At 32.2% G+C, this 13,235-nt stretch overlaps 1 protein-coding gene across 3 annotated transcripts in view; it reads left to right on the forward strand.

The window, feature by feature from the left end:
- FNBP1L (formin binding protein 1 like) overlaps nucleotides 1–13,235 on the forward strand; it is a 109,171-nt gene that overhangs the window by 79,948 nt on the left and 15,988 nt on the right. For 2 of the 3 annotated variants that reach the window (XM_058538558.1, XM_058538557.1), the window contains exons 6-9: nucleotides 461–565; nucleotides 4,124–4,252; nucleotides 5,961–6,107; nucleotides 7,905–8,108. In XM_058538558.1, coding sequence (XP_058394541.1) covers nucleotides 461–565; nucleotides 4,124–4,252; nucleotides 5,961–6,107; nucleotides 7,905–8,108 — 585 coding nt within the window. Of the gene's footprint in view, nucleotides 1–460; nucleotides 566–4,123; nucleotides 4,253–5,960; nucleotides 6,108–7,904; nucleotides 8,109–9,574; nucleotides 9,734–13,235 lie in introns of all 3 variants that reach the window. The other variant, XM_058538559.1, reaches the window with a different exon arrangement.

Raw genomic sequence — 13,235 nt, forward strand, 5'->3', positions numbered from 1 at the left:
CTGGAAGAAACAACATAAAACCACTTTGGAGGAGCATTTCCACATCCCAAGCTGCACTGGAATCCCACCAAAAAAAATAAAAACAAGCAGACACCAAAACTAGCCAATCAAACAAACATATAAAACCAAACAGAAAACACCAAACAAATCAAAAAAGTCCTGCTGAAGATGAGCTTATAATAAAAAAATTACAAAATACATATGATTTTTTTCTCATTGGAAAGAGATATGTAATAAATATTAACTCAGTCGTCTATGATTTTTCTTTTCTTCACAGTCTATAATGTCTAATATTGAAGGCACATGGATTGATTGTAATAGTATAATTTCTAATTTAGAAAAATTTTACTTTCAGTGTGCAGTTCTGCACAATACACAGTGGAAACAAAGTTATTTTTTAACGAGGTACTGTAAATATAGTATTTTATTTCTCAATGTGATATTTTAACTTTTTTAACAGAGTAAAAAGAAATTTGAAAGAGAATGTAGAGAGGCAGAAAAGGCACAACAGAGTTATGAAAGATTGGATAATGATACTAATGCAACCAAGGCAGATGTTGAAAAGGTAAGAAATAATCCAAACTGACTTTGATATCAAAATATTATTACTTGCATATGGAGAGTAGTTAAAATATTTCAACTGGTATTAGAGTTCCCCCAAGAGATACACTACATCTAAATCTAAAATATGCAGATATTTGTGTAATTTTAAATTACACATGTTGGTCTGAGAAAGTAATTAATGTGTTTATTTTATTGTAATGTCTTATCTCTATTCAAAATGCATAAGAAAGATAAGGCTGCTTTTGGAAATGAGCTTCTATCCTATTCCAAAATAGGATAGAAAGTCTAAGGTGTCTCGATGGGTTATGCAGATGGGGGTTGAGTAGTGTGCTTCCCCAACTTTGCAGAGGGAAAACATGATAAAACTGTCAGAAGTATGTGATATTAGCTATTTGTTTGTTTGTTTATTTATTTATTCATTCTGAAAAACTGAACCCTCTCTTGTCACTCACTACTGATTCTGGGTGACTGATTCTGGGCCAGATGTTCTATAACACAACTATTGGTAGGATCAGCCCTGTAACTGCTGCTACTTAGCTTCTCCTTCTCCCTTGCTGTATGCTCTTTATCTTAGAACATTTGACACAGTGATAATACTGAAATGTTGGGATTTTGAAATAGAGATGAACCTTACTCCACATTTTTGTATATACCAAGACCCACTATTAGTATATTTTTCTCCTTAGCATTTTATAATTCCCTATAGGACCAAGACAAGAAAAAACTAAGAAGGAAGAGAGGAATAATTTATTTTCTGCCTTCCATTTTCTTTACCAATTAAAAAAAAAACCTAAAATCATATAAATTCCAGGTTACAATTACCTTAAAGGTCTTCTGGTAAAACTTGGATGCTTATGTCTTGTCTACCCTATTTTTAATAACTTACATGTTTAATGATAGTAAGTTCTCTGTCATTGGAAATATATAGTCTTAAGGCAGTCTGTTCATTTTTTTTTTCAACTTTAACATTTCCTTATATTGACCCCAGTCATCTCCCCGTTCAATTTTTGTTTCTTTGAGGTACCAGAAAAAGATTAAATCTATTTTTTATCACAATAGCTTTTCAGATATTTGTAGCACATTCTCTACGCCTAGGTGAAATATTATGTTTCTTCAACTATTCCACATATGAAATAGCTTCAAGTTACCTTTCATTATGACTACTTTCTTTTGGATACCTTTTAATTCATCAGTATCCCACTTAAATTGTGTTATCTCAAATAGGATATAATAATCCAGGTGTGGTCTAATCAGTTCAGAGTTTGATTACCTCTCTATTTCTGAATGCTAAATTTATGTTAACTATAGCCTAAATGTATATTGACTTTTTGGGCAACCACATTGTTTGGATTGACTCCTGTTGAGTTTATGATTTACTAAAATCTCCATGTCTTTTTACATATAGTGTGGTATGAGAATGCGGGTCTGAGACAGAACTTGTACTGTTGCTATTTTAAATGCCTATGTATATCTGTATCAATTATTAGATTTAATCCTGCTGTTTTGGATCCTGATTTTGATCATCAACTATATTAATTTCCTTCCTAGCATCATGTCATATACATATAATGTGATATCATTATATGATTAAAATGTGGACCACAACAATTGCAAACAGCACTATTTGAGGCATAGAGACTTCCTTGCTGGTTGACATTGACTCCTTAAGAACTCTCTTGACTTATCAGACATTCAATACACAGTTTATGTCCTAGGCAAGTTAAGGAAACTCTTTAACTGGACTCTTATTTAACTTATTTCTTCATTTTGTCTATAGAGATATCTTTAGAGACTAGTCAAACATCTTGAAATCTAGATAAAACATGTATACTGGTTAGTTTGACCTAATTTGTTCAGAATTTTAATGTTCACAGTTTCCTTTTTTATGCTCATTTGTTTGCAACCCCTTTAATTATTAGAGAATTAGGAAAACTTTGAAGATTTTCTTTAGAAACTAGAGAGTAGAGGAATTCCGTTGTAAGTGACCAGGGAGGGAAGGGAACATAGTTTCAAGCAACTACTGACAAAAGTTTAAAAAAAAGAGATGAAGAGGGAGCAGAACAATTACTGATCTTCCTAGAGACAAGGAAGGCAGTTACACAACAATATGAATATACATAACACTGCTTATGTTATGTACTGTGTACACTTAAAAATGATTAAGGTGGTAAATTTTATGTGTATTGTGCATTATACATTTTACCACAATTAAAAATTTTTTAAAAATTTTAATGCAATATAAAAAAATGAAAGAAAGAAAAGGAAGGCAGTAAGTCTGAAGCCCAGAAAATGCCAGTGGAGGCTTCAGTTGTTTTAGCTTCTGCACTTATACTCCTACATACTCTGCTGGAACCTATGCCCCAGACCTTGAGAATCACAGCCAGTGACTTGGAGAACAGGAGGAGTTTCCCCTGACAGAACCACTGTGGGTAGGGAATAATTTGGAATCCTCTATTTCATCATAGTTTGAGGGAGGAGGGAGAAAAGGGGAACAAGTGAATGAATGTGTACTTAGGGTCCCAGTTTGGAACTTCAAATGTATTTTTCTGTAGAAATACTTTGGGCCATAGTGTTTAGCTTCCATAGTATTTATTTTTGGTAATCTTTAAGTACACTGTGGATTAAATTGATTTTTGTGGGCTTATCTGAGATCTTGGCCACCACATGTTTCTGTAGGTCAGTTTGTTTCTGAGTTCAGAAGAACTAACTTGTGGACCTACTGATGGAAGGTCAGGGACTACATTTGTAGAAACTGGAATTAGAATAATGAATTGTAGTCACAATGTGCTTTACAATTTTCAGAGCACTCTCATATAACATGATTTATTCCTTGGAACACTGTGAGAAATTGAGTTCAGTTCTTATTTTGTTTTTTTAATATTACTTTAGAATAGTTGAGAAATTTGTTTAGATTCCTCTCCAATAAATCTAGAATTAACAATTTGTATTGTTTGTATTTTAATGTTCTCACCAATGTAGACGATACTACTATGACTCATTTGAAAAGCATTTCTACAAGAGCTTGAGATGAACAGAACAGAATTCTAAATAAGCATTCCTTAAAGTACCTGTGGTTTTGTATAAAGATGGAAATTATTGTTGAATATTACCTTATCCAAAAATCACATTTTTATCATTACTTGGTTTCACTGTGGTTCTGAGTTGGATATAAGTGGATCATGTTTAAAGAAATGTTTTACTACTAACTTTTTAACTGTCTAAAATATTCCTGATGCTGGTTTTCTCTTCTAATTAAAAGCTTACTGTTTCAAGCCATAATGTTGTCATTCATTTAATTTTTTAAAAAAAATCTGGATTTGGTAAGGAGAAACTTTATTTGGATAGATTATTGTGAGGGGAAAGACTATTGCAATAAGAAAAAGGGAATATTGCAATAGAGAGACTGCTCTGACCATAAAATCTGCAAGCATCTTCTTAAATTATCAAAGTTATCAATAGTTAGAAAAAGTGTAGTTTTACTATAACTTTTAGAAAAGTGAATTAGCTATGATTTTGTTGTTGTTTTTGTTGGTAATGATTTGGACCAATTTGTCTTTAGGCTAAACAGCAGTTGAATCTGCGTACGCATATGGCTGATGAAAATAAAAATGAATATGCTGCACAATTACAAAACTTTAATGGAGAACAACACAAACATTACTACGTAGTGATTCCTCAGATTTACAAGGTAAAATTTAGATAAGCGAAATTAATGTAGTTTTATAGTTGGAAGAGCTAGTCTTTAAATGTAAAACTTTTAAATTTCAGGCATCAATCAGAATGTTTCTAGATTCACTAGTCATCAAGTTTGGTGATAAGAAATTTCTTTATGATTATAGATTTGAAAAGTAAATTTTTCCTAACTTTGAAATCACAAATTTTCCTACATATTTATTATTAGTATAATAAACAGTCCACTAAAACAATGACATTTTCTAGATAAATTTTAATACTGTATCATTAAGTGTTATGACTTAATAGGGAGACTTTATTGGAATTGTACACTGTAACCCGCTCAACCTAGAATTGGGATGTAGCTTTTTGACACTATACCAGAACTGTTGACATTAGGCCAGGTGGCAGAAATAAATCTTATAAAATGTATTTACTAGCCTGGTTTTTGCCTGCTTGTGTTTCTAGCTGCCAGATCATAAACATAATTCAGGCCATGAGTTTGCTTATTAATCTCATTCATCATCACTTGATGATAGTAGGTGCCAAACAGCCCCAGCTAAAGACCCCATAATTTACATGAGGGTTAAATTATGTTACTGCCTATTCTAGAAAGAAGAAAAATTAGAGAAAAGGGATTTAGTGAAGCAGTGTTGAAAGAAGTAGTATCTGGGAGAGCAGCGATTATGTGGAAAGTGTCAGCCCAAATATACTTTTTTTTTTCCTTTGTAAGGCAAATTAGAAGTACAAAGGAAGCATAGTGAGAGATGGTGGACTAGAGTGGGTATCAGATTCTGGTCATTTAATGCGGAGCATGTAGCCTGCCAGTCCTCACTCTGTGGTGTTTTTCTAGACTTACTAGCTAAGCCTTCATATTCTGGGGAGACCTTAACTTGCAGATGAACTACTTTTTGTGTTTTGGGGCTTGATCCTTTTGGTTGGCCCTTGCCCTATAGCATTCTTGCCATTTCGTGATGCTGGGAGCAGTTCTTTTGTGAAAATGCAGGTCTCAAAATAAATTACCAGGCTTTGGGAAGTAATTAAAGAAGAAAGAGTGATATCACAGATAATTCTTAGTGGCATGTGTCAATGAATTTTTGAATTGTGGGGATTCCATATGTGTGCCACTTTGAGCTTGTGGCTTCCTGTTTTGCCTCTTGTGTCTCCAACCCTTTGATAGTCACTCTGAGCTGTAGACTGTGGTAGGTCTGAGAACTTGTTGGTATGCGGTCAGCTGTGGATCTTTGGTCCAGCCAGATCTTACCAAAGTATTCTGAACTAGCTTAAGGGCTTAGAAGTCTCAGACTTGTATATGTTATAGGGCAATTGCTTGGAAAGAAAAAGAAAAGCGTCAAAATTCTGTTTTCAAATAAAACTTCTTCTGGAAGCATAAACAACACTGCTCTGATTGAGGAATGAAAAGAGGAGGTGGTATGGGGCAGGGAGCCTGGTAGCCTGTAGGGGGTCCTTTTAGAAGGCTTGAAAACCAGTGTCACCTGGTTTTAGGATGTACTAAAAGCTTTGATTTTTTTTCCTTTTGCTATTTAACAGGCCTCAAGTTTTAAGTATTGCAAATCTGTAGCGCTTGTTAAAAGGTATTAACAACAATGTAACTATTAGGATAGAATCTTTAATTTTTTTTTTTTTGAGGGAGGTTGCTTCAGAATAAAAAATAGAAAATAAGATTCAGTTTTCCTTTTTTTCCCCTAATTCCTGATTATTAGCAACTACAAGAAATGGATGAACGAAGGACGATTAAACTCAGTGAGTGTTACAGAGGATTTGCAGATTCAGAACGCAAAGTTATTCCTATCATTTCAAAATGTTTGGAAGGAATGATTCTTGCAGCAAAATCAGTTGATGAAAGAAGAGTAAGTGCTATATAATTATATTTGAATAAATATATTTGGTTTAGGTGTGCAGTTTTAGTTAGTGAAATGAATTGGGAAAGGAGTGAAGTAATTGATAGATAGTTGATTCTAAATTATATTCTGTAGAAGAAAAAGTCTGGTGATAGATTGGACTCCTTTTGGCTCTAAGGACCATTCTGAACACTAAGATTCGAATTGTTTAGAAGAAAAGAATTCTAACCCTTCCCTCTCCTCCCCCCCGCTAATTTTTTAGTTTTACTCTGAGAGTATAACTAACCTGTGAACTGTGTGTTACAAACTGTATTGTACTATTAGTCTAGTGAAAGTTTAGAGAAGGAAATGGTCCGGCAGATCTAGAGTTGTAAGAGTTGCTTTTAACACAAGAGTTGGCGCTTGAGCTGGAATTTGAAGCATGGGTAGTGTATGGAATGATGGCCCGTGAGAAAGAAGAAGGAGGGCATTATGAGTAGAAGGAACAGCATATCTCTTCCCCTTTGAGGAAATATATCTAATCACATTATATCTTGATTACGGTCTAGCAGAGTCTTTATAGGTCATTTCTCGGTAAATGTTGATTGATCAAAAAGGGTGGTTGGCAGAAACTTAGGATATTATATAGGGGAAGAGCAAGAGAAGAGAACCAGTGTTTGGGAAGTGCCAGATATCTACCGCATATTTTGGTCTTCACAGCAAGTTGGTATTATATTAGTGAGGATCTTTCCTGTAATAAACAGAAGTTTGACTTAAATTTTAAAAAGGAAAGAGGATTTTAGGGTTCTTCAATTGGGAATTCAAAGGTACATTTATATTTCGGTATGGCTTGATCCAAGGTTACAAATATAGTTAGGTCCCTCCTCTCACTCTTCTTACCCTTTAGCAAATGATTGGTGGGGGTGGCATTAGTGACAAAAGTAAAGTATGACTTAAGGATGACTTTTGATTAAATGACAGGCAAAATGTGCTGTTAACAGAAATAAGAAAAGAGGAGAGGTGGTTAGGAGTGGGAAGGAGTTCATAGAGATAAAGTATTCTTTTTGAAAATGATGAGTTTAAGGTGTTAGTGGAACATTTAGATAGAGGTATGAATGTCTGAAAACGGTATGTAACACTTACATGAGTTGTAAAGTTTTAGGTAAATGGTACTGAACTTTATATTTTCACAGTTGCTTTATGCACTCAGTACTGTTTGTGAGATCTTTCCCTGTTGCTCTAACGTTCCCAATTATGTCTTTAATACTTTTTATTTATCCTTTCCTCTCTTGGATGAATAAAAGCCTTTCTACTTGTCTCTTACTCTCTTTTATGATTAGATGCCCTTTCCTCTGTTCCAAAGGTCGATTTCTTTGTAGTCAATCCTGTAAAGCAAAAAACCTTTTTCCTTTGAAAATTCTGAGAATTTCTACTTGAGAATAACCTCTTCCTGTATTCCCTTTGTCGCTTAGATCTTTCTTATCAGCTAACTAGTCCTCATATGAATTTCAGTAGGTTAAAGCTGTGGAGTGAAAACATTCATAATGGAGTGAAAACATTACAAACTAATATTTTAAATTTTTAATTAGAAATTAAAATTAAGTGGTAATTTATTTATAAATTAGTATTTTTTTCTATTGGGATTAAAATATTTACAGTTTATTACAAATTCACAGGAAGAAATGATTCACTTTAAACCTTTAATGATTACTGTAGAATTATTTCTTTAAATTTTTACTTGTTTTCTTTCATGGATTAAAGTTTTAAAAGCTAATGTGGTATTATGAACAAATGAAATGGTTTTAAAAACATGTTTTTTGTGGATAGGACTCTCAGATGGTAGTAGACTCTTTCAAGTCTGGATTTGAACCTCCAGGAGACTTTCCATTTGAAGATTACAGTCAGCATATTTATAGAACCATTTCTGATGGGACTATCAGTGCATCCAAACAGGAAAGTGGGAAGGTGGATGCCAAAACCACAGTAGGAAAGGCCAAGGGCAAGTTGTGGCTCTTTGGAAAGAAGCCTAAGGTAAAAGTCATAAAATTCCTCTATGCTAATAATTTTGTTTTAGTGTGTCATTTAAATCAATGTACGCATTGAATGGATAATGGTTTACTATTAACAGAGAATAAATATTTTGATTTGAATGATTCAATTAACTTTTCACTTATTAGAAATAGTTTTATACCTTAATGGTAAAAATTATTTCTGGATTTAACATTTGACCAACACTTAATAATGAGTAAAAATATTTAATAAGTTGTTAATATCTCTTAAATTATATGCTTTTGAAATTTTATTTGTGTATAGTTTCAATCAGAATTTCTAAGGAAACATTATGATCTAACTATAAGACCACTAAAATTGCAATTCTCAATTGGAATGAATGATTGACCACAGCAATAATAAATGTCAAATTAGGTCTTATAGATCATACTAATAAAGTTATTTTTATCATCCATGTGAATATTAAATGGGAAGGGCTCAATGTTTGTGGTTATTTAAAGTTTAAAAAATCTCTAGTTTCCTAGGAGAATCTCACTCTTAACTTCTTGTTGGAACCCATCTTTTGATGTGCTGTTTATTTTAGATAAATCTAGCTCAGCAGAGGAGCAAATCGAATAGATAAGTGCTTAATCTTTCTCATCAATTTAGTGATTATAATAGTGTCACATCAGTAGGAGAATAGATATGTACTGTTAATCTTTGCTGTATTTACTAAAATATACATGATTATTTTAATTCATTTTTCTGATCTTGACATGAATGTAGATAACATTTAACTCAAATTATAATATACCTGTAAATATTTTTAAAAGCACAATTATAATTACCTCAGTTATTCATGCTTTTAATAATATTGTCCAGTCGAGAAGTTGAGAGGTGAGACTTCTTTTTAAGTCAGATCAGAGTAGCTAGGAAAGCTTAGAAAAACAAGGAATACTGAAATTGAAAAAAAAAAAAAAAATGAGATGCAATAAGGATGAAATAGATACAATCTGAGAGGAAAGCCGCAAATGTAATGAACTTTTTTTTTTCCTATTTGTGATAATAATCAGTTACAATTTTAATATTTTATTTTAATAGACATTACCTATTTAGATAACTTTAACTGTGGCTGCTGCCTTTATCTCTGACAAGTACAGATTAAGTAAGTATAACTAACTAGGTGGTGCTGATATTCTAGAAATCAGAAGAGAATTTTTTTCCTAGGTCATATTGCTCTCTCTAACATTATAATTTGTGTACTCTATATTTTTAATCTGTCAGCTTGTAAAAAAATGATCAAATGAAATGGTACATTTTTAAAAGTAAATTAGACTTTTTAAAATGACAGTTTTGGCAAAACTATGTTAACTTTCTTATAATATTTTTATAGAAAACTTTATTTGAGATATATTTTGTGAAAAGTATGTTGCCAAAAATAGAATTTTCATTTAGGAAAAAACTATGCACATTTGGCTTATTGATTCCTTTCTTTATTTCCATATTAGCCACAGTCCCCACCCTTAACCCCTACTAGTTTATTCACATCCAGTACTCCTAATGGGTCCCAGTTTCTCACATTCTCCATTGAGCCCGTGCATTATTGTATGAATGAAATAAAAACAGGGAAGCCCAGAATTCCTTCTTTCAGAAGCCTCAAAAGAGGGGTAAGTTTAATAATGGGTTAAAATGCATGATGGCCTATTGTGTGTGTAGTGTGGCTTTTAATACTCTCCACCCTCATTATAAGGCTCTCTCCTGTAAATATGTAGTTTTAAAACCCCAGAGAATTAAGTATAGCTGCCCTCAAGTTAAAAACAACTCCTCTTTATAACATTTGAAATGCTAAACCATAAAAGAATGGTATTATAAAGAGGGTGCTGGGTACAATCATATTAGCTATTTTTTTTTGTTTATGTGAAATCATATGTCCACCATTGTCTTGTAATGTATTTACATTTTTAAGACTTTCAGTAATTTGTCACTGGAGTTACTCATGTAATAATTTGTCACTAATGATGACTTCTGCCAATTTATAAAGTATTATCTTGTTGATAATAAAAAAAAATCGAGTTCAGTTTTAATTGCCCTACTTTTAGAAGCATAAAACACAATTTCCAATAGTTAAATAAGAAATTGAAAATAAGCATGTTAAATATCAAGATTGTAGATCAAATTAAGATAATATATTAGAAGGTATTTTGTGCATTATAAAGCCTATAAAAATACTGGATATTATTGAGTAGTGTTTACATGAAATTTGTTTTCTTGAACTAAAAAAAAGTAAAGTATTTTTTACCAGAATTTTTTTTTTTTTTTAAATTGGCCAGCCTGTGGCATTTACGTATAACTAAAGGTACTCTGCAAATGAAACATTTTAGAACAGTAAAATGCAAATACTAAACTGTTTCATAACAAAACTGTTACACTATTGATAAATAAATTAGTGTTATTCCATAATGTTAGTGAAGCTAGTTTCTATTGTTTATGTTTGATTTTAAGGGCATTTGTAATATTCATAGCTCATAACTTAGATACATTTATGAGATTTGTTTGAACATTTGTTTGGACATATGAAAAACATAGGTGTGACTACCCACAGATGAGAACTCAGAATCTATCAGTGTCATAAGAAGTGTGATCATTAATAGTAATACACTATAGTTGGTTTCGCTCTTGTGCGTGCTCCCTCTCTCTGCCCTTCCCCTTCCCTTTGTCCTCCCTTTCTTCTACCTTCCTTCCTTCCTCTCTTTCTCATTTCTTTCTTTCCTTCTCTGTTTAGCGTATCTATCTATCTGTCTTACTTTTTTTTAGTCCTTTCTATCTTCAGATTGCTGTAGTTAGGTTTCTCTTTTGGCCACGTGTAGAACAAGATATATCAATTTAGGGCAAGATTGAATTATCATCTACATTTCCATTAAAACAATATGACAAACTTAACTGATGTCAGTAATGGTAGCAGAAATGTCAAAAATGACTTCTTTTTTTCCAATATGACACACGAACTTCTTTGCTGCATTTACCTTAACCTAATTCTGTGTGTGCAACTAATAATACAGGCAATTAATGACATTTTGAGAAGTCCCTATGAAGGAGTGTATATTAGACCTCCAGGCACTACAGGTGCCCGTAATCACTTTTAAAAGCCCTTGACACTTGTTTTAAAGACTTTAAGAAATCATATTTGGAATTTTTTATTGGCTGAGTTTGAGGGTAGAGTTAATTCCCATCTTTCTTCTTTATGACAATTGAGACTACAGTAAATATTATGTTGTTACATAAATCATGAGAAGTTACTATTTAGTAGCCATATTTTTGTAATCGTTTATGTGTTCTATACACTGAATCTGCCAGGCCCTGTTACAGTATTCTATACAGTATAGTCATCTGAAGTAGATGTAATTCTATGAAAAAAGTTTAGGCAGTTAGAACTATGAGCCCTGAGAGAGAAGCTGAAATATGTGACATCTTCATTCGTATTGAATAAATTTATAGGTAGAATTTTATAACTGTAGAACTTAAAAGTATCTGCTTGGTCATTATTTGTCTTATTTCCACATATTGCTTTAATTTTAAATATTAGTAAATTGTGTTTTGGGGGGCTTACTTCCAGAAATCCTAACCACTCTTATTATTAGTTATTATGCCAAAGAAAAAAGCAGTATGCAAGGTGGAAAGTATGACAGACAAACCAATTAGGGGGTTGGGGGATAGAGCAGGAAGGGAAGTTATTCCTTGGTGTTGAGAAATTTCTTTTGATTGGTATTTGGTAGTTTACTAGATAATGTTTCAAAATTAACCCATAGAGATGTTTTCCTTACACTTAAGAATTTTCTCAATATAGAAAAATCTAAAAAGAAGATAAGCTTTAAGAAGCCAGTTTATGTATTTTTACATGTAAGTCCGTTAAGCTTACAAAATAAGTCTTAAGGTTTCTTTTTTTTCCAGTTTTATTGAGAAATAATTGACATACATCACTGTATAAGTTTAAGGCATATAGCATGATGGTTTGATTTACGTATATTGTGAAATAATTACCACAATAGGTTTAGTTAACATCCCTCGTCTCATACAGATACAATAAAAAGAAAAGAAAAAACAATTCTTGTGATGAGAACTCATAGGACCTACTCTCTTAACATCTTTCCTATAAAGCATACAACAGAGAACTCACTACTCTTTATGCTAAATTACCTCTAGACACTTTTCACATTGCCACTAAAATAGCCAGCCAAGTAAATTTACTAAAATAAATTCAATCCCCAGGTTCTTATGTAAAAACAGGATATTTTTATAGTCATCAGTAATCAATAGTTGACATACATCATGATGGTTCGATCTACATATATTGTGAAATGATTTGTCTTAAGGTTTCTTAAAGCTGCTGAGTTGCACCATTCAAGTCAGAAACTCTTGTTTCAAGCTATATTTGTTATATCATTTTTCCTAAATACCTGCTTTTAGGCTTTTCTAAAAAATTCTAATTTCTTTTTCTTTTTTTCTTTTTTTTTCCCTAAAGAAAACCTAGTGTATACAGTTCCCAGTATCTTTTAAGGATATGAAAAATGTTATATTGGACCAATGTTTTTGAATTCGATGGTGGTACCAGTAGACCATTTCTGAGGGACGAGGGTCTGTAATTTCCTTTTGTGACATCAAGATCTAACCATTAATGGATATTTGGTATACACCCAAATTTAACTACTCAATATAAAAACGAATACTTTTTACTCTGTAATTACTTCATTTGAGCTTACTGGGTACTCCTTTTTTTTAAGAAGTAGATTTATCCAGCAATAACAAGTCCATGTTTTCTGTATAAATTATTCATCTTATAGATTTCTAGAGTCATTTTTGTAAGCTTTTATCTCTCCAGAGTACAGTTCTTAGGATTTTCCTATCTTTAAATGAGATACACCAAATAATATTAATTGCCCAATTGATTTCCTTTTTAGCTCCCTTTTGAGTTTATTAAGATATGGTGGGTCTGTGAAATTTTTTATTTATAGTTATATGATAATTGCATATGAGAGTAAGGTATTTCTATATTGCCCATGAATTACTTTAAAAAAAAGACAAAATATATTTCTAATATTTTTACAGAGAACTTGAGTTTTTTGTACCCCCAAATCTAAGGTTAATGAACTGTAAATTTATTTTCTAATTGAT

This window comes from Diceros bicornis, chromosome 4, assembly GCF_020826845.1.
Source record: "Diceros bicornis minor isolate mBicDic1 chromosome 4, mDicBic1.mat.cur, whole genome shotgun sequence".
Lineage (NCBI taxonomy): Eukaryota > Metazoa > Chordata > Mammalia > Perissodactyla > Rhinocerotidae > Diceros > Diceros bicornis.